This window comes from Gorilla gorilla, chromosome 6 (genome assembly GCF_029281585.2).
Source record: "Gorilla gorilla gorilla isolate KB3781 chromosome 6, NHGRI_mGorGor1-v2.1_pri, whole genome shotgun sequence".
NCBI classification, from domain to species: domain Eukaryota; kingdom Metazoa; phylum Chordata; class Mammalia; order Primates; family Hominidae; genus Gorilla; species Gorilla gorilla.
Window position 1 is genome coordinate 9,004,653 of NC_073230.2, and position 23,008 is coordinate 9,027,660.

Sequence of the window (23,008 nt, forward strand, 5' to 3'; positions counted from 1 at the left end):
CGGGAGGGCACTGGGGGGCCAGTCTCAATTATATGCCCGTTTCGGCATCGCCTTCAAGGCGGGTGGCCGTGGGACCCTGCACATGACATGTGGCAGAGCTGCGTGGACATCCCAGGAGCTTCCAGGCAACCTGCCCGTCCCTCCTGTGCCTTAGCTTCTCCACAACCTACCTTTATTTTTTTTTATGAAATTAATTTTTTTCTTTATATGCTTTTTTAGATATAGAGATGGGGTTTCCCCATGTTGCCGAGGCTGGTCTCGAACTCCCAGGCTCAAGCAATCTGCCTGCCCCAGACTTCCAAAATGCTGAGATTACAGGCACATGCCTCCATGCCTGGCTAACTTTTTGTACTTTTAGTAGAGACGGGTTTCGCCATGTTGGCCAGGCTGGTCTCGAACTCCTGGCCTCAGGTGATCTGCCTGCCTCAGCCTCCCAAAGTGCTGGGATTATAGGCGTGAGCTACTGTGTCCGGCCTCCATGGCTTACCTTTGAAGGACAGTCATGAGGGCCCAATTAGACAGGACAGGCCTCCCAGGCCTGGCTCTCAGGAGCCAATGCTCTCCCGAAAACTGTTCCTCACCAAAACAGTGCCGCACCAGACCAGCTGGCATGGAGGCAAAGCCAACCTTGGCCTTGGCAAGAACCATTGCCCTGGTGCAGTTGCGGCGTGAAAGAAAAGGAAGCCGTGGCCGGGCACACTGGCCCACGTCTATAATCTCAGCACTTTGGGAGGCTGAGACAGGCGGATCACCTGAGGTCAGGAGTTCGAGACCAACCTGAACAACATGGTGAAACCCCATCTCTACTAAAAATAGGAAAATTAGCCATGCATGGTGGTGTGCGCCTGTAATCCCAGCTACTCAGGAGGCTGAGGCAGAACAGTCACTTGAACCCAGGAGGCAGAGGTTGTAGTGAGCCGAGATCGCGCCACGGCACTCCAGCCTGGGCGACAGAGCGAGACTCCGTCTCAAAAAAAAGGAAGCCATGAAGGAGAACCATGGGGGCCCCTGACTGGGGGATGGGGGCTCCAGGGCACCCTGCAGGGTGATTCCAGCTTCCCCATTCTCTGGGGTGCGGCCTGCTTCCGTGTAGGGAAAATGCGGGGAGCCACTCACGGGGTGAGGATTGAATGGGCAGCCCCGGTGGGAAGGGCGATCCCACGGCCAGTGAGCAGGTCTACCATTATCACTAAGGGACAGGTCAGGAAGCACAAGCTGCAGACCCGCATCCGGACTCACACTGGAGCCCCGTCCACGCCGTGTCCCCGCTGGTTACATGAGCGAAGTTGTGGCTCTTCCACAAAACTGTCCGGTTTTTATTGGTGGAGACAGGCATGTATTTAGACAGGCATGTATTTAGACAGGCATGTATTTAGACAGCCATGTATGTATTTAGACAGCCATGTATTTAGACAGGCATGTATGTATTTAGACAGGCATGTATGTATTTAGACAGGCATGTATGTATTTAGACAGGCATGTATGTATTTAGACAGGCATGTATTTAGACAGCCATGTATGTATTTAGACAGCCATGTATTTAGACAGGCATGTATGTATTTAGACAGGCATGTATGTATTTAGACAGGCATGTATGTATTTAGATGGGGTCTTGCTCTGTTGCCCAAGCTGGGCTCAAACTCCCAGGCTTAGGCCATCCTCCCCGTCTCAGCCTCCCGAGTAGATGGGATTCCCAGCATGAGCCACCACACCCAGCAAAAACATCTGACTTTTAGACAAGTGTGAGTAATTATGGGCTAATACCGAATGGCGAGGCTTCTGCCCGGGCACCCGCTCTAAGATATTAACCTGTTGATGTCACACCCTGGCCCCCGGTTCAAGGCTGAGCCCTCGACGAGCTGCCCCCCGACAGGTCCCCTTCCTCTGGCAGTGATCCTGACCCGCCCCCCGACAGGTCCCCTTCCTCTGGCAGTGATCCTCAGCCGCCCCCCGACAGGTCCCCTTCCTCTGGCGGTGATCCTCAGCCGCCCCCCGACAGGTCCCCTTCCTCTGGCGGTGATCCTGAGTCCCCGCAGCCGTCCCGACAGATCCCCTTCCTCTGGTGGTGGCCGAGTCCCCGCAGCCGTCCTGACACACATGCTACCCACTGGGGCCTCGCTCCTGTGCAGATGCTCCTCCCCTTTTCCTCCCATCGACTCCTTCATGGCCCTTAAAACTGTGGGATCAGGTCCCCGAAGAGGCAGACACCAAATGAGACTCAACGTAGGATTTCATGAGGGGCTGGAGACCCCGATGCCAGCCTGCCCGAGGGAGGTTGGGTGGAAGCCCTGGGCAGGGAGTCCTATCTGCCGGGGATGGGTTTGCCTCAGTATCCCCTGGTGGCCCCCCAAAACGCAGACACTGGTGGGGGCAGCGGGCCCCTGCAAGGGGCCCTCAAGCATCAGTGCTTCCTCCAGGAAGTCCAGCAGGATCCCCACGTGGGACTCCCCTGCTCTCTTCTTCTCATGCTAAGGTTGCCTGACAGCCGACTGGGCTGTGAACCCGCAGGGGCAGGGACCACGGCTGTGGGTGACCCAGCAGGCACCATGGCACTGGGTGCTCAGTAGGTCCTCAATCTGCTGAAGGAGTGAGCCCTTGAAGAGTCAGTTTCCTTCTGTCCCATCTTTAGCAAACTCACCTTCGAAATCGGACCAGCATCTGAAACAGCCCCTCCCATCACCTGTCCTCGAGGGTTTCTAATAGCGAGAAAATTGGCCAGGTGTGGTGGCTCACGCCTGGAATCCCAGCACTTTGGGAAGCTGAGGTGGGAGGATCGCTTGAGTCCAGGAGTTCAAGACCTGCCTGGGCAACATAGTGAGACTCCCATCTCTACTAAAAATACAAAAATTAGGCGCTCCAGGCATGAGGCAAGCACCTGTAGTTCCAGCTACTTGGGTGGCTTGGCTGAGCATGGGAGGATGGCTTGAACCTGGGAGGTCAAGGCTGCAGTGAGCTGAGACTGCACCACTGCACTCCAGACTGGGCAACAGAGTGAGACCCTATCTCAAAAAAAAAGAAAGAAAAAGAAAATTGCAGGACTTCAGAAGCCATTAGAAATGAGTAGGGGTTAGGCTGGGTGCAGTGGCTCACACCTGTAATCCCAGCACTTTGGGAGGCTGAGGAGGGTGGATCATTTGAGGTCAGGAGTTCCAGACCAGCCTGAACAATATGGTGAAACCCCATCTCTAGCAAAAAATACAAAAAATTAGCCAAATGTGGTGGTGCACACCTACAGTCCCAGCCACTCGGGAGGCTGAGACTCATTTGAACCCAGGAGGCGGAGGTTGCAGTGAGCTGAGATTGCACCACTGCGCTCCAGCCTGGGTGACAGAACGAGACTCTGCCTTAAAAAAAAAAAAAGAAACAAGCAGGGGTTCAGAATGGGGTAATAGGCGTGACAATTAAAAAAAAGAAGAAGAAGAAGAAAAAGGAAAGAAATAAGCAGGATGCATGCCTGTGATCCTACCACTTTGGGAGGCTGAGGTGGCAGGATCACTTGAGGCCAGGAGTTCTGAGACCAGCCTGGGCAACACAGAGACCAGTCTCCATTAAAAAAAAGAAAAAGAAAAAGGGGAATATTCCTTTCTGATTCCACACACACCTTATGCCCGTTTGTTTACAGGTACCTAAGGCAGTAAACCCCCAACTCCCTGGAAGGGCCCACTGGGCGCTCACTTCGCTCCAGAGCCTCGCCTGGTTTCTGCTTCGGGATCCCACCCAGCTCTCCAGTTGCTGCTGTCAGAGTGAAGGGGTCCAAAGCTCCGACTTCCAACCTCAGAAATTCCAACTCAGGTATGATCAGTGAAGCGTCCCTCGCAGCGGCTGGAGGGAGAGCCAGGCGGGGCCCAGGCTGCCACTTATCAGGGCTGTAAATGCCACCCTGAGGCCCATGCCTGCCAACACTGCTCCCCGCAAGACTAAGTCCTGCAGCCTCAGCACGGAAGGACCCACGCCTACCCCCACACGGAGATCATGTTCAGCCACACCCCAGTGAACCCTGGCGACCCACCCCACAGTGCCCTGCCCTCCCGTGCTCTTCCCTCCTGACCTCTGTGCATGCTGCTCCCTTGACAGAAGCGTCCCTCCTCCCTTGCTATTCAGGATTCAGAGGCCAGCGTCTGTCCCCAGCTGTAGCACGGTAACGGGCACACACATTAAGATAGTAAGAGATGTCCGCTGACGGCCACCAGCTTCCCAGCAGGCTTAGAGAAGTTACTGGAGTTGGAGCTGGGTGACAGCGTGCACAGGCCCAAGCATGGGATCCACCCAGTCCCTGGGAACTACGTCTCTCTGTGTTTCTGCCCAACAAGCTTCCCTTCATGAAGCCCATGAAACTGAACTCATGCTGTGCAGCTGCAATGTCTCGCTACTGTTAAGGAGGACAGTGAAGTATTTTGGGATACACATTCGCTTTTAATAAAAAAGAAATTTCCTCCTACAATTGATCCTGCACACGGGGGTCCATGAGCCACGCCTGCTGACTCATTCCTCCAATTCTCAAACACAAGCAACGATTCAGGTCCTGGTGAGAACCATTCACGACTCCTCCGGGACCTGTTCCACCCTCCCCGTCATGCACAGATGATCTTAGTAACCAGAGTAAGAGTCTGCCTGAGACACGAGTATTTTTTCCTGGCTCCAAGGGCTAGTGCCAAAGTTCCTCCCTCCACCAGGGAGGGAGGCGAGACTTGAGTCCCTGAGTGGGTGTCTGGGTGTTCACGTGTCCTGCTGAGCAGCGCGGGGCGGCTGCCTCCAGGTCACCACACCTGGCACACCCGGATCACCTCCCTCAGCGCCTTCAGCCCCTCCATGCTTTTGTCCTTCACGGCCACGGCGAGGAGGACTGCTCTGTTTCCAGCTTCTTGAGACACAAACGCTACCAGGTTCTTTGCAAAGACATGGATGAGAGGCTGGTGAAAGGAAGAAGAAACCATTTTAACTGCAAGAAACCTGGTTTTTTCCTCAATGCTTTCATGAAGTATCCCTTAGGAACCCAGGCAGGCTTCCCACACCACCATTAACCGCCACATAAGTCCATGCAACTGTGACTCAGAGTTCTGGCAGCACTCAGAACACTCCAGTCACGGGCACACTGCTGAAGACCATCACTCCATTCATTTTCCCAGCGCCTTCCGCAGCCCCGCCTCTTCTGGCTCTCTCTCATCTAAAAGAACCCAGGAAAGAGAAGCCTGCAGAGGCGAGTGCTGTCGAATCTCACGTGTGATCTCCACAGAGCACAGCACAGCCAGCCGCCTGCTCACGTAATGTACCATGGCAGGGGAGGCGGCTCGAATGACAAAACTGCTACTTCTGCTTGTCTGCTGGATAAAATGCCTGCGGGCTGGACAAAGCATCCACTGAGGGCAAGCAGGGCGCCTTGAGACCCACAAATGCCCGGAAAATGCTATCGCTGTAGGGGTATTTGTCCGCCAGATGCCCCATGTCCTTACTGACAAATCACAGCCACTGGAGAGGTTTATGCTCCTCCCTGGGGGTCCCTTCCTGACCACTTTATTATTATTATTATTATTAAAGACAGAGTCTTGCTCTCTCACCCAGGCTGGAGCACAGTGCACAGTCATGGCTCACTGCAGCCTCAACCTCCAGGGCTCAAGCCATCCTCCCACCTCAGCCTCCCAAGTAGCTGGGAGCACAGGCACACACCATTAGGCCCAGCTAATTTTTTGTTTCCTTTTCTTTTCCTTTTTTTTTTTAAAGACCAAGTCTCTATCTGTTACCCAGGCTGGAGTGTTGTAGCACGATCTTAGCTCACTGCAACCTCCGCCTCTCGGGTTCAAGCGATTCTTCTGCCTCAGCCTCCCGAGTAGCTGAGATTACAGGCATGTGCCACCACACCCAGCTAGTTTTTATATTTTTAGTAGAAATGGGGTTTCCCCATGTTGGCCAGGCTGGTCTGGAACTTCTGACCTTAAGTGATCTGCCCGCCTCAGCCTCCCAAAGTGCTGGGATTACAGGTGTGAGCCGCTGCACCCAGCCTCTCTCTCTCTATATATTTTTTGTAGGCACTTGTTTTTTTGTAGTGACTTGTGTGTGTGTTGTTTTGTTGCCCAGGCCGGTTTCAAACTCCTGGCCTCAAGCGATCTGCCCACCTAGGCCTCTGAAAGTGCTAGGGTTACAGGTGTGAGCCACGGTTCCCGGCCAATCCACTTTACCTCATCCTGCCCCAGAAGGACTTTTGTGGTGAGCACAGGCTTGCTGACGTCACTGGCCACGCTGCTGGGCTCCAGGGAGACCAGGGTGCCCATCTTCCCAAACTGGGTCACCACCACCAGGATGTGACTGCTGAAGGCCGTGCACACCACCTGGGTGGGGACCCCGCATACCACCTCCGTCTTCTGTTTTGATATCACCAACGGCATGTCTTCCATGGCGGGGCTCTGCAGTGGCAGCTTTAATTTAGGTTAAAAAGAAAGGGGAAAAAAAGGAGTCAATCAAACAGTACAGCCTTGGGGCTCCCAAAAAAGTAGCACAGGGCATTGAAACGGAAACGCAAGGAGGCCCATTCAAAAGAAGGGGCCAGGCGCGGTGGCTCATGCCTGTCATCCCGGCACTTTGGGAGGCCGAGACAGGACGATCGTTGAGGCCAGGAGTTCGAGACCAGCCTGGCCAACATTGCGAGACCCCCATCTCTACCAAAAAAAAAAATAAAAAAATCAGCAGGGCGCGCCTGTGGTCCCAGTTACTCAGGAGGCTGAGGCGGGAAGATCGCTTCAGCCCGGGAGGTCGAGGCTGCGGTGAGCCGTGATCACACCATTGCATTACAACCCGGGCAGTAGAGCGAGACCCTGTCCGTAAAAAAATAAAACAGAAGCAGGAGCGGGGCCGCCATAGAGACCGCGCCTGGGGCTTTCTGGGTTAGGGGATCGACTTGCACGTTCACACTGCCAGGCCGGGCAGTGGCTTCCCGCCCCTCGGCCTCGCCGCCGCCCCGGCCCTGCAGCCGCGGCCCGGGACCCCCACGACACGCGGTGCCGAGGCCGGCCGGGCTACTGGGGACGCAGCCGCCCGAGGAAGCCCGCGAGTACCCGCGCTCACCAAGCCGGCGCCGCGCCCGGAAGTGGCTCTGCGTGCGCTACGCGGGCCCGCCCCGTCCGCGGGTTCCGTCCACCTTCCGGAAGTCAGGGCCGCGGCGCTTCTGGTCCCGGAGACTTGGGGCTCCCGGGCTTCTGAGCGGCTCGGGTTCCGCGCTGCCGGCAGGGCTTGGGGGCGCGTTAGAGCCGGACCCCGTTTTTTCAGGAAAGGGCCCTGCGACCACCCCCGTCCCGGGCCTCAGCCCCTCTGCTGCAGACCCTCGGGATCGTCGCTGGTAGGAGCTCTGTCCCCCGTGTCTGTGTCCAGGACCCCCGAAGCGCCGCGCCTAGGAACCCCCTAGCGCTGGGAGCCCGGCCCTGCTCGACCACGGGCTTTGGGCTGGAGGCGTCATCGTCGCCACAGCGAACGCTTATTTGGCACCGAGTGTGCGCCAGGCATCGCTCTAAGCGCTTTATACCCATAACTCATTTCATCTCAGCCAGCCGGTTCAGTAGAAGCATTTCATCCGCGTTTTACAGACGTGTGCAGGTGCAGAGAGCTCGGCCAGGCTCAGGCGGCGGGCGGGCTGGGGTGGGCTCCGGCCGTCCCTCGGGCGCTCCGTGACACGAAGCCCCGGCCAAGGCCAAGAAGGGGGCCAGCCCCACCCTGAAGCGGGATGAGTTCTGGTTCCTCCCAGGGACCCCCTCACTCCTTACTGCTCACTCTCAGTTTCTCCAAGCTGGAAGGTTTTTTGTTTTGTTTTGTTCGAGACGGAGTCTTGCTGTGTCACCCAGGCTGGAGTGCAGTGGCGCGACCTCGGCTCACTGCAACCTCCGCCTCCTGGGTTCAAGCAGTTCTCCTGCCTCAGCCTCCTGTGTAGCTGGGATTACAGGCGCGCGCCACCAGGCCCGGCTAACTTGTTTTATTTTTAGTAGAGATGGGGTTTCACCATGTCGGTCAGGCTGGTCTTGAACTCCTGACCTCAGGTGATCTGCCTTCCTCGGCCTCCCAAAGTGCTGGGATTACAGGCGTGAGCCACCGCGCCCCGCTGCTGGAAGTTTTATTGGTAGGGTCGGACATCTTTAGCAGAGGCTGAAAGTGATTGGAGCCTCCAGAGCCTTCCTCGGGGTGGGGCGTTTAACATCCCTTCAGAACCCCACCCTCAGAGGCCTTACTGTCGTTTCCTGACAGCCATGTCAAGGCTGTATTTTCTGTCTATATTACCCGAAAGGGGTCCCGATCCAGACCCCAAGAGAGAATTGAGGGCGAGTCCACAAAGTGAAAGCAAGTTTATTAGAAAAGTAAAGGAATTGAGGCAGGAAAATAGGGTCTGGAGGCAGGAAACACTTCAGCTATGACAGGAAATACCCTCTCCATAGGGTGTACACTGAGTAAATGATTTTGTAACTTGACTTCATCCTCTTTATTTACATAGGGCGTACACCAAGTAACCAGTAGAAACCCCTAGAGGGTATTTAACCCCCCACAATTTCTGTAATGGGGCCCTGAGCCCCTATGCTTTGGCTGCCCCCACGCCATGGAATGTACTTTCATTTTCAAAAAATTTCTGCTTTTGTTGCTTCATTCTTTTCTTGCTTTGTGCATTTTTTTTTTTTTTTTTTTTTTTTTTGAGACGGAGTCTCTGCTGTCCAGGCTGGAGTGCAGTGGCGTGATCCTCACTGCAACCTCTGCCTCCCGGGTTCAAGCAATTCTCCTGCCTCAGCCTCCTGAGTAGCTGAGATTACAGACGTGCGTCACTATGCCCGGCTAACTTTTGTGTTTTTACTAGAGACGAGGTTTCGCCATGTTGACCAGGCTGGTCTTGAACTCCTGACCTCAGGTGATCTGCCCGCCTTGGCTTCCCAAAGTGCTGGGATTACAGGTGTGAGCCACCGCGCCCGGTGGCTTTGTGCATTTTGTCCAATTCTTTGTTCGAGATGCCAAGAACCTGGACACCCTCCACCAGTAACAGAATAAAGAATGGCTACTTCATAGGCAGAGCAGCATGGGCTGCTGGTTGCCCATTTTTGTGGTTATTTCTTGATGATATGCTAAACAAGGGGTGGATTATTCGTGCCTTACCTTTTTAAACCCTTTAGGGTAACGTCCTGGCGTTGCTATGGCATTTGTAAACTCATGGCGCTGGTGGGAGTGTAGCAGCTGGGACGACCAGAGGTCACACTCATCGCCATGTTGGTTTTGGTGGGTTTTGGTCAGCTTCTTTACTGCAAACTGTTTTATCAGTAAGGTCTTTATGACCTGTAGCTTGTGCCGACCTCTTATCTCATCCTGTGACATAGAATACCTTAACTGTCTGGGAATGCAGCCCAGCAGATCTCAGCCTCATTTTACCCAGCCCCTATTCAAGATGGAGTTGCTCTGGTTCAAACACCTCTGACATTTACACCACTGAAGCTCCAAGGAATATCTTGACTCCCTCTTCTCACCATTTGATGACTTCGTATCCAATCCAAGTCAAGTCAAATGAAGCATGCTCCTTCCAGTGATGATTTCTGGAGGCCTAAAATAAAAAGCATGCATACAGAAAATGATCAAAATAGACATAAATCAAGGGGAAATTCATTTTTGAGCATTCTTGCAGCCAGTACACAAAAGGAGAGATGATGAGTTTCATGGTTCTAATACTCAAAAAACAGGAAGCATATCAACTTCCCAGGAAAGTCTAAGTTTCTGTCGGCTCTAAATTTAAACACACATCCACCCACACATACCCCACAAGCAAATTGCCAGTGGATTGCTTTGCCATCTGAAATCTTCAAAAGGTTCGCTCGCTTTTATTCACCTGCTTGTGTATTCTCCCTCTCTGTAGGCAAATAGATACAAGAAATCTGATCGTGTCCTCTCAGAGAAAACCGTCTGAAATAAACTTATCACCTTTAAAAAAGGGATGTTGAAGAACAAGATGGATTTTTGTTGTTGTTGTCGTTTTTTGAGACGGAGTCTCGCGCTTGTCGTCCAGGCCGGAATGCGGTGGTGCGATCTCGGCTCACTGCAACCTCCGCCTCCCAGGTTTAAGTGATTCCCCTGCCTCAGCCTCCTGAGTAGCTAGGATTATAGGCACCTGCCACCACGCCCGGCTAATTTTTGTATTTTTAGTAGAGACTGGGTTTCGCCATGTTGGCCAGGCTGGTCTGGATCTCCTGACCTCAGGTGATCTGCCCGCCTCGGCCTCCCAAAGTGCTGGGATTACAGACGTGAGCACCCAGCCTGGATGTTGTTTTTGATGACACTGCTAAGCACTTATGTGAGGGACTGTTTGGGTGGTTTGGGTCTAGATCTAAGATAAAGACAGTAGGAAAGAAACGAGAGGTGGAAGGTTGTCCTAGGCTGAGGTGGTGGTCCAGGAACTTTCTGGCAGCCTGGATGGATGCCTGGGCAGAATTTATATATCTAGAAGAATGGAAGAGGACCTCATTGCATGCCATTGACTGTTCTCCGAGGGTAAAGGAACTGGAAAGAAAGACTCACTCAAGTGCATTCACATAAAATGGGAATCTAATAGTAATGGTGCCAATTGTGGGGCAAAGAGTTCGAGGAGTTATTTTGAAAAATGAAAAAAAAGCAAAGTATCTTAAGTTTGTCTTATATTCAATAAATTGTCGGTGATAATGCCATGGTGTGTTCATTTGTAGAACCAACAAAGACTTAGTCAAGTGCCGATTTGGTAGGATTGTAATTTTTCTGACAAATTGTATGATCGCTACACACGTTATCCTTCCCATTGTGTGTGATTTTCCCAGCTCCAGGATGAAGAGGATTGGTTTTACAAAAATGGACAAGGACACCGTCAATTTCCCCACAAGTCTCTCTCTCTCTCTCTTTTTTTTTTTGGAGACAGAATTTCACTGTGTCACTAGGCTGGAGTGCAGTGGCGAGATCTTGGCTCACTGCAATCTCCACCCTCCGGGTTCAAGCAATTCTCCTGCCTCAGCCTCCTGAGTAGCTGGGATTACAGGCACCCACCACCATGCCTGGCTAATTTTTGCATTTTTAGTAGCGACGAGGTTTCACCATGTTGGCCAGGATGGTCTTGATCTCTTGACCTCGCAACCCGCCCGCCTTGGCCTCCCAAAGTGCTGGGATTACAGGCGTGAGCCACCGCACCTGGCCACGTCTCTCTTCATCATTTAATAGTCACACCCTTTCTTGTTGAAGGGCCATCCAGCCATTAGCCATGGGCGTGGCCTCACTCTCAGCCGCCTGACTATGTGGCTTTGCCAGGGCCTCCCACGCTGACCCACGGCTTTGGTCTCCGTCTGAGCATCCCTGGCATCCCATTTGTGGGCTTCCTGAAACCGTTTTTTTTTTTTTTGAGATGGAGTTTTGCTCTTGTTGCCCAAGCTGGAGTGTAATGGTGCAATCTCGGCTCACTACAACCTTCGCCTCCCAGGTTCAAACAATTCTCCTGCCTCAGCCTCCCAAGTAGCTGGGATTACAGGCATGCACCACCACGCCTGGCTAATTTTGTGTTTCTAGTAGAGATGGAGTCTCTCTGTGTTGGTCAGGCTGGTCACGAACTCCCGACCTCAGGTGGTCCGCCCACCTTGGCCTCCCAAAGTGTTGGGATTACAGGCGTGAGGCACCGTGCCTGGCCTAGATTCCTGAAACCTTACGTCTCTTGGAAGATAGATGGTTTGGCTTTGCAGCTGATGTGCTTTGTTTTTCCACAGCCTCACGACACGCTCTCCCATCCTCTCAACAGGAAAGATTCTGAAGCTCGGCGGAGAGGGGTGTGTGAGTGGACACCAGTGAAGTAACGGTTTTTGTGTTACGATGATTTCTGTTTTCCTCTGCTGCCCTATAATGGCAGGAACTCGGATAGTCTGGTCTTCAGACCAGGAGGACTCCCAGGTATGGCAAATCTTAGATTAGGTAAAACTTTAGGCATCAGAATCAACCTCCTTGGCTGTTAATTTTGAGCAACTTGCCTCAGTTTCTCAGCTTAAAAATGAAGATGAAAAATGAGGGTGCCTGTCTTGTGGGATTTAGAGGGGCAGCCAACACACAGCAGCAATTCGCTGGAACATTATATGTTCATTATTTTATCTTTTTTTTTTTTTTGAGATGGAGTTTCGCTCTTGTTGCCCAGGCTTGAGTGCAGTGGCGCTATTTCCGGCTTATTGTAACCTCCACTTCCTGGGTTCAAGTGATTCTCCTGCCTCAGCCTCCCTAGTAGCTGGGATTACAGGCATGTGCCACCACACGTGGCTAATTTTGTGTTTTTCATAGAGACAGGGTTTCTTCATGTTGGTCAGGCTGGTCTGGAACTCCCATTCTCACGTGATCCATCCACCTCAGCCTCCCAAAGTGCTGGGATTTCAGGCGTGAGCCACCGCACCTGGCCTATTTTATCTATTAATTTATTTATTTTGGAGACAGGGTCTCACTCTGTTACCCAGGCTGGAGTGCAGTGGCATGATCATGGCTCACGGCAGCTTCAGCCTCCCGGGCTCAAGGAATCCCCCTGCCTCAGGCACACACCACCACGCCCAGCTAATTTTTGTGTTTTTAGTAGATATGAAGTTTTGCCATATTACCCAGGCTCGGAATATCGTAAATTTAGCTGTTACATTTATGATTAACCAGCTGTTCTCCCGATCCTTAGATAAACAGACCTTGCTGCTCTAGACCTGACAAGGAGCAGCTTGAGTGCAAATGGATCGTGTGGCTGGGCCGTCCTGGGCCTGGCAGGGCTCTCTACACGCTGCTGGAGTGGTGACTATCAGGACCTGCACAGGGCCCCCAGGGGCTGCTTGAATGGCCATTTTTTTCTGTTGTTGTTGTTGTTGTTGTTGTTTTTGAGACAGAGTCTTGCTGTGTCGCCCAGGCTGGAGTGCAGTGGCACAATCTCAGCTCACTGCAACCTCCACCCTCCTGGGTTCAAGCAATTCTCCCGCCTCAGCCTTCTGAGTAGCTGGGACTACAGGTGTGCATCACCATGCCCAGCTAATTTATTTTTATTTTTATTTTTAGTAGAGATGGGGTTTCACCATGTTGGCTAGGATGATCTTGATCTCCTGACCTCGTGATCTGCCCTCCTCGGCCTCCCAAAGTGCTGGGATTACAGGCGTAAGCCACTGCGCCCGGCTTTCTTTTTTTTTTTTTCAGACAGAGTCTTGCTCTGTCGCCCAGGCTGGAGTGCAGTGATGTGATCTCAGCTCACAGCAACCTCCATCCTCCCAGGTTCAAGCAATTCTCCTGCCTCAGCCTTCTGAGTAGCTAGGATTACAGGTGTGTGTCACCATGCCCAGCTAATTTTTGTATTTTTAGTAGAGATGGAGTTTCACCGTGTTGGCCAGGATGGTCTTGATCTCCTGACCTCGTGACCTGCCCACCTCAACCTCCCAAAGTGCTGGGATTACAGGCGTGAGCCATCGTGCCTGGCTGTGGCTGTCTTGTCAACGCAACATCCCTCGAAGTTTTTGTGTGGTGCAGTCATGGGTAGAATCATCTTTCTATAGAAATGATCATTATTCTCACTTCTCTCAGCCAGCCTTTTAAGAGGAGCTGGTTAGCAGACAGTTGGAGAAGACATTTGTGATACAGGCCAGTGACACAGACATTAAACATAGATATTTTATTCTATTTAGGCTATAGAGGTTTTGGAATGAATGAGGGAAGGGTAGGAGACAGAAACCCATGTCCAGTTGTCTTCCGCTCCTGCAGGGGGACTGATGGGTTCATACAAGTGGAAGGAGCCTGGGCTGAAAGGATTTCTCTTTCTGGCTAATTTTTTTTTTCTTTTTTTTTTTTTTTTGTTTGAGACGGGGTCTTGCTCTGTCACCCAGGCTGGAGTGCAGTGGCACAATCTGGGCTTGCTGCAACCTCCGCCTCCAGGGTTCAAGTGATTCTCCTGCCTCAGCCTCATGAGTAGCTGGGATTACAGGTGCGTGCCACCACACCCAGCTAATTTTTGTATTTTTAGTAGAGACAGGGTTTCACTATGTTGGCCAGGCTGGTCTCAAACTCCTGACCTCAAGTGATCCACCTACCTCGGCCTCCCAAGGTGCTGGGATTACAGGCGTGAGGCACCGCGCCCGGCCTCTTTACTTTGTAATTGTTCTGGCATCATTTTCAGATGGGCTGTCCCTGGGTTATGGTGAAATTGTCTCCCCTGGCCTAGTTACCTCTCCGTAGCTTCTCTTGCTCAATAATTCCAGAAGTCCCAGGATTGACTCTCCTTAGACCAGTCTGGGTCACATGCTGGTCCCTGAACCAATCACTATTCAAAAACTAAATTAACGTAGAGCTGGGCGCAGCGTCTCATGCCTGTAATCCCAGCGCTTTGGGAGGCCAAGGCAAGAGAATCGCTTGAACCCAGGAGTATGGGACCAGCCTGGGCATCACAGGGAGTTCCCATCTCTCCAAAAAATTTAGAAATTAGGCGTGGCGGTGTGTGTCTGTGGCCCCAGCTACTTGGGAGGCTGAGGTGGGAGGATCGCTTGAGGTCGGGAGGTCAAGTCTGCGGTGAGCTGAGATCGTGCCACTGCACTCCAGCCTGGGCAACAGAGAGAGACCCTGTCTCAAAAAAAATAAAATAAAAGATAATGAATGAATGTAAAAGCAACTTCCCATGCATTTGGGAGTTAAAAAAAATACTTCAGTTACATAATATAATGAGGGGTTCTAAATATTCTAATATTCTTCCTTCCCCCATCTCCTGGAAACCATGATTCTAATTTTTTTTTTTTTTTTTTGAGATGGAGTCTCGCTCTGCTGCCCAGGCTGGAGTGCAGTGGTGCCATCTCGGCTTACTGCAAGCTCCGCCTCCTGGGTTCACGCCATTCTCCTGCCTCAGCCTCCGGAGTAGCTGGGACTACAGGCGCCCGCCACCATGCCCGGCTAAAGTTTTTTTTGTATTTTTAGTAGAGACAGGGTTTCACTGTGTTAGCCAGGATGGTCTCGATCTCCTGACCTTGTGATCCGCCTGCCTCGGCCTCCCAAAGTGCTGGGATTACAGGCGTGAGCCACTGCGCCCGGCCAATTCTTTTTTTTTTTTTGAGACGTAGTCTCTGTCGCCCAGGCTGGAGTGCAGTGGTGTGATCTCAGCTGAATGCAACCTCCGCCTCCCGGGTTCAAGCGATTCTCCTGCCACAGCATCCTGTGTAGCTGGGACTACAGGCACCCACCACCATGCCTGGCTAATTTTTGTATTTTTGTAGAGACGGGGTTTCACCATCTTGACCAGGCTGGTCTTGAACTCCTGACTTCAGGTGATCCACTCTCCTCAGCCTCCCAAGGGCTGGGATGACAGGCGTGAGCCACCGCACCTGGCCACGATTCTACTTCTTGACCCTGTGGGTTTGTCTGTTCTGGAAATTGTCTATAAATGGAACCGTACACTGTGTGTCCGTTTGTGTCTGGCTCTCTTCACTGAGCGCAATGTCGAGGTTTGTTCCTGCTGTGGCCTGTGTCTAGTGCTTTTTTCCTTTTGGAGAAACTGATTCCTGCTTGCTGAATAGTTGGGAGCAGTCTATGACATCCCCTTTCCAGAAGGGGCCAGTGCAGAACATGCATGTTAGAGATGCTCAGTGAAGCTTCCTTCCCTTCATGGGGCACAGGGACCCACTGGTCGTAACAGATGAATAGACACCCACTGTGGTCAATAGTTCTGAGCTCTCTGCACTCCTGGGCTTTTGCAAGAAGTGGAAAGACTAGACATAGCAATGAAGCCAACCTACACTTCCTGAATTCCCCTTGACGGGCCTGGCAAATGTCAAAACAGCCTCAGTGCCACAGTTCTGGCTACCGAGGTAGGCTGTGATGGTGTAGAGGCTGGACACTTCCGGGCGTGGTGGTTCACACTTAATCCCAGAGCTTCGGCAGGCCGAGGCGAGAGGATCGCTTGAGGCCATGGGTTCGAGACCAGCCTGGGCAACACAGCAAGACCCCGTCTCTATCAAACATAAAAATAAAATCAGTGGGCATGGTAGTGGGCATCTGTGGTCCCAGCTACTCGGGAGGCTGAGGTGGGAGGATCTCTTGAGCCCAGGAGGTCAAGGCTGCAGTGAGCTGTGATCTCACCATTGCACTCCAGCCTGGGTGACACAGCTGGACTCTATCTCAAACAAACAAACAAACAAAAAAAGAAAAACAAAGAAGCTGGATATTGACTCGGAGAAGCAGACACACAATGTCCCTGCAGAGGAGGTGAAGTCAGGGCCAGGAGGGGTGACAGTGGGCAGGCTTCACTGCTGGGCTATACATCTTTTTCTTTTTCTTTTCTTTTCTTTTCTTTCTTTTTTTTTTTTTTTTTGAGATGGAGTTTCACTGTTGTTGCCCAGGCTGGAGTGCAATGGTGCGATCTCGGCTCACCACAATCTCCACCTCCCAGGTTCAAGTGATTCTCCTGCCTCAGCCTCCCGAGTAGCTGGGATTACAGGCACCCGCCACCATGCCTGGCTAATTTTTGTATTTTTATTAGAGACGATGTTTCGCCATGTTGGCCAGGCTGGTCTCGAACTCCTGACCTCAGGTGATCTGCCCGCCTCGGCCTCTGAAAGTGCTGGGATTACAGGCATGAGCCACCGTGCCCGGCCTTTTTCTTTTCTTTTCTTTTCTTTTTTTTGAGACAGGGTCTTGCTCTGTCACCCAGGCTGGAGTACAGTGACACAATCATAGCTCACTGCAGCCTCAACCTCCCAGGCTCAAGCAACCCTCCCACCTCAGCCCCCTGAGTAGCAGAGACTACAGGTGCATGCCACCACATCCATCTCATTTAAAGAATATTTTTGTAGAGATAAGGTCTCGCTATGTCACCCAGGCTGCCCTCAAACTCCTGGGCTCAAGCACTCCCCCCACCTCAGCCTCCCAAATTGCTGGGATTACAGGCATGGGCCATTGTGGCCGGCCAAGATCTTCCTGTACGCTGGCAGACCTGCAGCCGAGGCCTGGGAGACTCCGTGCCCCAGGGAGTCCGGCTTTTCCACCGGCCTCATCACTGCGTTCGCTGTGTCCCCAGCTGGGTGTGACAATCTTGTGGTCTTGCTGTGTGCCTGTAGAGTTGCTGTTGGCAGTGACCTGCAAGCTACGGTTGCAAAGACCCTTGAATAAGTAGCAGCACAGAAATATAAACGATCCAGTGAGAGCGCTCTGCGAGGCAGAGATGACCTTTAGTACCCAGGTATCTGGAAAGACATAATGAACCGTTATTTTTTTTTCTAAACTTTGATAGTCCGAGTTGAGGGTGGGGGGAGGCACGATTTAAGAAGCATCTGCTACTGTGGTTTTTGGAGGAAAAAAAGATTCAATCTGCAATTGAAAACTACAGATATTTTATCACAAGAACAAAACCCAGGGTCGTCTATGTAAAATTCCAATTTTTCCCAAAGGAAATTAAAGAATCCTATTAAAAAACAAATCCAGTTTATCAGGATCCAGGGAGAGACTCATCTAGAAAGGAAATAAAAGCTCTCCTCGGGGAGTATTTAAAGATGGCTTGGAGCCAGGCGCGGTGACTCTTACCTGTCATCCCAGCACTTTGGGAGGCCGAGCTGGGAGGATCACTTGAGCCCAGGAGTTTGAGACCAGTCTGGGCAACATAGCGAGACCCCCATCTCTACAAAAAAATTTAAAAATTAGCCAAGGGTGGTGGCACACACCTATAGTTCCAGCTACTCAGAAGGCTGAGGCAGGAGGATGGCTTGAACCCAGGAGGTCAAGGCTGCAGTGAGCTGTGATGGTGCCACTGCCCTCCAGCCTGGGCGGCAGGTGAGACCCTGTCTCCAAAAAAAAAAAAATTAAAACAGAGACCAGTGGCGTTTCTTGCTGGGCGTAGTCTCAGCTCCGCCAGGGCTGTGAGTACTGTGTGGCCCAGGGATGCCCCGAGCTTTGGAATTTTGTTTTTTCTGTTTTTGTTTTTGTTTTTGGTTTTTGAGACGGAATCTCACTCTGTTGCCAGGCTGGAGGGCAGTGGTGCGATCTCGGCTCACTGCAACCTCCGCCTCCCGGATTCAAGTGATTCTCCTGCCTCAGCCTCCTGAGTAGCTGGGATTACAGGTGCCCGCCACTGCGCCTGGCTAATTTTTGTATCTTTAGTAGAGACGAGGTGTCGCCTTGTTGTCCAGGATGGTCTCGACCTCTTGACCTCAGGTGATCCACTTGCCTTGGCCTCCCAAAGTGCTGGGATGACAGGCGTGAACCACGGAGCCCAGCCAAGCTTTGGAGTTTTATGTGAACTGAAGTATTTCGTTTAACACCACACAGCAAACACAAAGGAAACCCACCGTTGCTGGGCCGCCTTCCATTGTGGAGCAGAATTGAGTCGAGCACGTCCCTTTGTTTTCTGCCAAACTTAGCCAAGCTCCGGTCTTAAAATCTTTTCGTTCCTAGCGTGAGGCTTTCTGTCTTTGTTGCAAATATTGAAACCTGCCACGTCACCTCTTGCACTATTTGTTTAGTTCTTTAAGAAATGAAACCTTAATCCATGTACAATTTCTAAAAGCCTTTATTTCAATATTTTAAGGAGTTATTTCCCCTGGCAAAGAAGCCGCCCCGTTGCCCGGTGTGGAGCTCGATGACAAAGCTCATCAGCCTGAGTGGAAGCTCATTCATTATTGCTGCGTTTTCGCTCTTCCAGGAGAGAACGGAGAGCCAGCGTGCTGTGTGTCACGGTCCCTGGATGAACGTTTGTGGAACTGGATTGAATTAAACAAGACGTGCAAAGCAAGTGGTTCACGAGGTAGTGTGGGGGTGTAGGGATGGGGACTGACCCGGGAGGCAGGACACAGCCCAAGCCCTGCCTCGGCCTCACCTCTAACTTGCTGATGACCTTGGATGGTTCCCTTCCCATCCTGGGCCTCTGTTTTCTCATCTGTAAAATGGGCAGATTGGCAATGTGGCCTCCAGGTCTGTACTTCTGTGATTGCTGTGTTTCCTTGGGGGTTCCTATCTACTCTCAAGACTCTCGAACTGGGGTGGGGATGGGGGACCAAGAAGGAAGGGGTGGCTCGGTGGTCCTGCCTGTGGAAGGTAGGGAGTGTGGTGGGGTGGGAAGGTGGGAAGGGCCTCACTGCCCGAAGGTCCTGTCTCTGTCTGTGGGTGAGTCTAGAGGCCTGACTGCATGGCGGGCTGGAGCAGGCAGACTGTACACAGCACGAGCACTTTCTGAATGCCGGAACTTTCCGAGGCCTTCCATGGCAGGTGGGGAGAGCCCTGCCCCAGAGGAATTGAGCCCTGGGCCTGTGGGGCTTTGCATCAGAGATTTCTGCATTTAGGAGGCTGCACTCAGACTGTGAAAGGCTTTTGCAAACCCAAACGGCTGTCATTCTGTAAGTCAAGGTACAACTGATAGCCACGGGGGATACTGCTAAATGCAACTCTGACAGCTAACAAAAAACAGAACGCAAATTCAAGCTAAAGATAAGGCTGGGCGTGGTGGCCCATGCCTGCAGACCTAGCTACTTGGGAGGCTGAGTTGGGAGGATCACTTGAAGCCAGGAGTTTGAGGCCACCCTGGGCAACATAGCAAGACCCTGTCTCTACAAAAAATAAATAAATCAGCTGGGCGTGGTGAGATGCACCTGTAATTCCAGCTACTTGGGAGGCTGAGGTAAGAGGATCGCTTAAGCCCAGGGGTCCGAGGCTGCAGCGAGCTATGATCATGCCACTGCACTCCAGCCTGGGTGACAGGAAAGTAAAGGAATAAAAGGGTGGCTACTCCCATAGGCAGAGCTTCCCTGGGTGCTGCTGACTGGCTATTGTTAGGGTTATTTCTTGATCACGTGCTATACAAAGGGCTGAATTATTCATGGATTTTCTGGGAAAGAGGTGAGGAATTCCAAGAACTGAGGCTTCCTCCCCTTTTTAGACCATGTTGGGTAACTTTTCGGACGTTGCCATGGCATTTGTAAACGGTCATGGCACTGGTGGAAGTGTCTTTTCACATGTTAATGGATTATAATTAGCATGTAATGAGCAGTGAGGACGACCAGAGGTCGCTTTCCTTGCCATCTTGGATTTGGTGGGTTTCGGCTGGCTTCTCTACCACACTCTGTTTTATCAGTGGGGTCTTTGTGACCTGTGTCTTCTGAAACCCATCCTGCTACCTCCTATCTCAGAGTCATGTGGTGTGTAGCCTTTCCTGATTGGCTTCTCCTATTGAAGATACTAATTCAACCAGGTTGTTGCCCACATCAGTAATTAATCTCTTTTTTTTTTTTTTTTTTTTTTTGCTGGGTAGTATAGTCTATTGTCTGGATGCACCACCATTTATTTATCCATTCTTCTATTGAAGACATTTGGGTTATATCCAGCGTGGTCCACTATGAATAAAGCCACCATTGACCTTCATGTACAGGTGTTTGCGAGAACATAAATGCTCACTTCTCTTGGGAAATACTTGGGAGTGGGATTGCTAAGTAGCATGGCAGATACGTGCTTAATTCTAGAAGCTTCCAAGCTGCTCTCCAAAGTGTCTGCACCACTGTGCATTCCCTCCAGCAGTGCAGGCACGTCTCAGTTGCTCTGTATTCCTGCCGAACAGACATCTGTCCATCCATCCACCCATCCATCCATCCGCTCATCCATCCATCCATCCATCCATCCACTCATCCATCCATCCACCCACCCATCCACCTGCTCATCCATCCATCCATCCGTCCATTCATCCATCCACTCACCCATGCATTCAGTCATCTATCCATCCATTCACCCATCTATCCATCCACCCACCCATCCATCCGCTCATCCATCCACCCATCCATCCATCCACCCACCCATCCATCCGCTCACCCACCCATCCATACATCCATCCATCTACCCACCCATCCATCCATCCATCCACCCATCCATCCACTCATCCATCCATCCATCCATCCACCTACCCATCCGTCCACTCATCCATCCGTACACCCACCCATCCATCCACCCATCCATCTGTCTGCTCATCCATCCACCCACCCATCTATCCACTCATCCATCCATCCACTTATCCACCCACCTGTCCATCTGCTTATCCATCCATCCATCCATCCATCCGCTTATCCATCCATCCATCCATCCATCCATCCATCCATCCATCCACCCGTCCATTCATCCATCCACTCACCCATGCATTCACTCATCTATCCATCCATTCACCCATCTATCCATCCACCCACCCATCCATCCATCCGCTCATCCATCCATCCATCCATCCATCCATCCATCCATCCACCCATCCATCCATCCACCCATCCATCCATCTACTCACCCATCTACCCATCCATCCACCCATCCATCCACTCATCCATCCATCCATCCATCCACCTACCCATCCGTCCACTCATCCATCCGTCCACCCACCCATCCATCCACCCACCCATCCATCCACTCATCCATCCATCCACTTATCCACCCACCCGTCCATCTGCTTATCCATCCATCCATCCATCCATCCGCTTATCCATCCATCCATCCATCCATCCACTCATCCATCCATCCACCCACCCATCCATCTGCTCATCCATCCATCCATCCGTCCATTCATCCATCCACTCACCCATGCATTCACTCATCTATCCATCCATTCACGCATCTATCCATCCACCCACCCATCCATCCATCCAGCCATCCATCCATCCAGCCATCCATCCATCCACCCACCCATCCATCCATCCATCCATCCATCCATCTACTCACCCATCTACCCATCCATCCACCCATCCATCCGCTCATCCATCCATCCATCCACCCACCCATCCATCTACTCGCTCATCCATCCATCCACTCATCCACCCACCCATCCATCTGCTCATCCATCCATCCATCCACCCGTCCATTCATCCATCCACTCACCCATGCATTCACTCATCTATCCATCCATTCACCCATCTGTCCATCCACCCACCCATCCATCCGCTCATCCATCCACCCATCCATCCACCCGTCAATTCATCCATCCATCCACTCACCCATCCATCCGCTCATCAATTCATGTATTCACTCATCCACTCATTCATCCATCCGATCATCCATTCATGTATTCACTCATCCACTCATTCATCCATTTACTCACCCATGCATTCACTCATCCATCCATCCACCCACACATCCATCCACTCATCCATCCATCCACTCACCCATCCATCCATCCATTCATCCATCCATCCATCCGTAAGAGAAGTGTTTGCTTGGTCATTCACTCGATGAGCATTTTCTGCTGGAAGCTGATCCAAGGCCCCCCGCTACCACCCCCATGAAGATATAAGACAGACAATAAACAAATGCCTGCAGGTCAAGGCAGAGCCAGGAAAAGCAGAAATGACCCTACTGCCAACAAGTAGAACAGGAAGTAATTTCAAAGAGATTTGAAAGGAAGGAGAAAATGCTCCCCTACGAAGACAGCTGTAAAAAAGAATGAGATGGGCCCATAAGCAAAGACCTCCTGGAAATACAGGACCTCCTGCCTGGTGGAGAAGGCCAGCAGTGATGCCGTGTCACCAAGGTCGACTGGGGTGGTGCGGCAGAATTAGGTGGGACTTCCAGCTTTCAACGTCCACACATATTCTATATGAGTTTTTTATAGTTGACATTTTTGTTGTTTTTTGTTTTGTTTTCCACAGGGTCTTGCTCCGTCGCCCAGTCTGGAGTACAGTGGTAAGATCTCTGCTCAGTGCAGCCTTGAACTCTCAGGCTCAAGAAATCTTCCCGCCTCAGCCTCCCAAAGTGCTGGGATTACAGGTGTGAGCCACTGCGCCCGGCTATAGCTAATATTTTATTTTTACAACCAAAAAAGAAATAAAAAGGGAAAATAAGGAAAAATACTTGCAGTAGTTGTAGCCAGGGAGGTTAGCGTTGGACAGACACACCCGTGAGCCCCAGGTGCACCCCAGGAGGGGATTTGAGCGGGGTCCTGGCAGGAATGAGGGCAGGAAGGAGGAGCGACTGGACTGTCTCCAGCCACTGGGAAGCTGCGTCAGGAGGGCATGTTTCCAGTGAACGCCTCTGGGGGGCAGCAGAGGCCACAGAACGCTCC

At 51.8% G+C, this 23,008-nt stretch overlaps 1 protein-coding gene and 1 long non-coding RNA gene across 4 annotated transcripts; one reads left to right on the forward strand and one right to left on the reverse strand.

Moving 5' to 3' along the window:
- Positions 1-4,392: 4,392 nt before the first annotated feature.
- On the reverse strand, positions 4,393-7,147 carry PSMG3 (proteasome assembly chaperone 3). 3 transcript variants are annotated; one of them, XM_004045015.5, is made up of 3 exons: positions 7,057-7,147; positions 6,174-6,410; positions 4,393-4,910 (listed from the first exon to the last, which is right to left on the reverse strand). In XM_004045015.5, the coding sequence occupies exons 2-3, from the start codon at positions 6,387-6,389 to the stop codon at positions 4,758-4,760; spliced, it is 369 nt and encodes a 122-aa protein (XP_004045063.1). In that variant the 5' UTR covers positions 6,390-6,410; positions 7,057-7,147; the 3' UTR covers positions 4,393-4,757. The 3 variants fall into 3 exon arrangements, with proteins under 3 accessions (XP_004045063.1, XP_063564407.1, XP_055202732.1); XM_063708337.1 differs by having other exon boundaries at positions 7,047-7,065; XM_055346757.1 differs by having other exon boundaries at positions 6,174-7,081.
- Positions 7,136-10,662, forward strand: LOC129523620 (uncharacterized). Its single transcript, XR_008667154.2, has 2 exons — positions 7,136-7,327; positions 9,863-10,662. It is a non-coding gene; the product is annotated as an uncharacterized lncRNA (long non-coding RNA).
- The last annotated feature ends 12,346 nt before the right edge of the window (positions 10,663-23,008 follow it).

What these genes read in the sequence shown, in the direction of transcription:
- PSMG3 (XM_004045015.5), bottom strand. Translation starts at nt 6,389, where the DNA reads ATGGAAGACATGCCGTTGGTGATATCAAAACAGAAGACGGAGGTGGTA. An exon ending in TCCTTCTGGGGCAGGATGAG is followed by an intron (nt 4,911 to 6,173) that starts GTAAAGTGGATT and finishes TCCTTTCACCAG; the next exon opens with CCTCTCATCCATGTCTTTGC.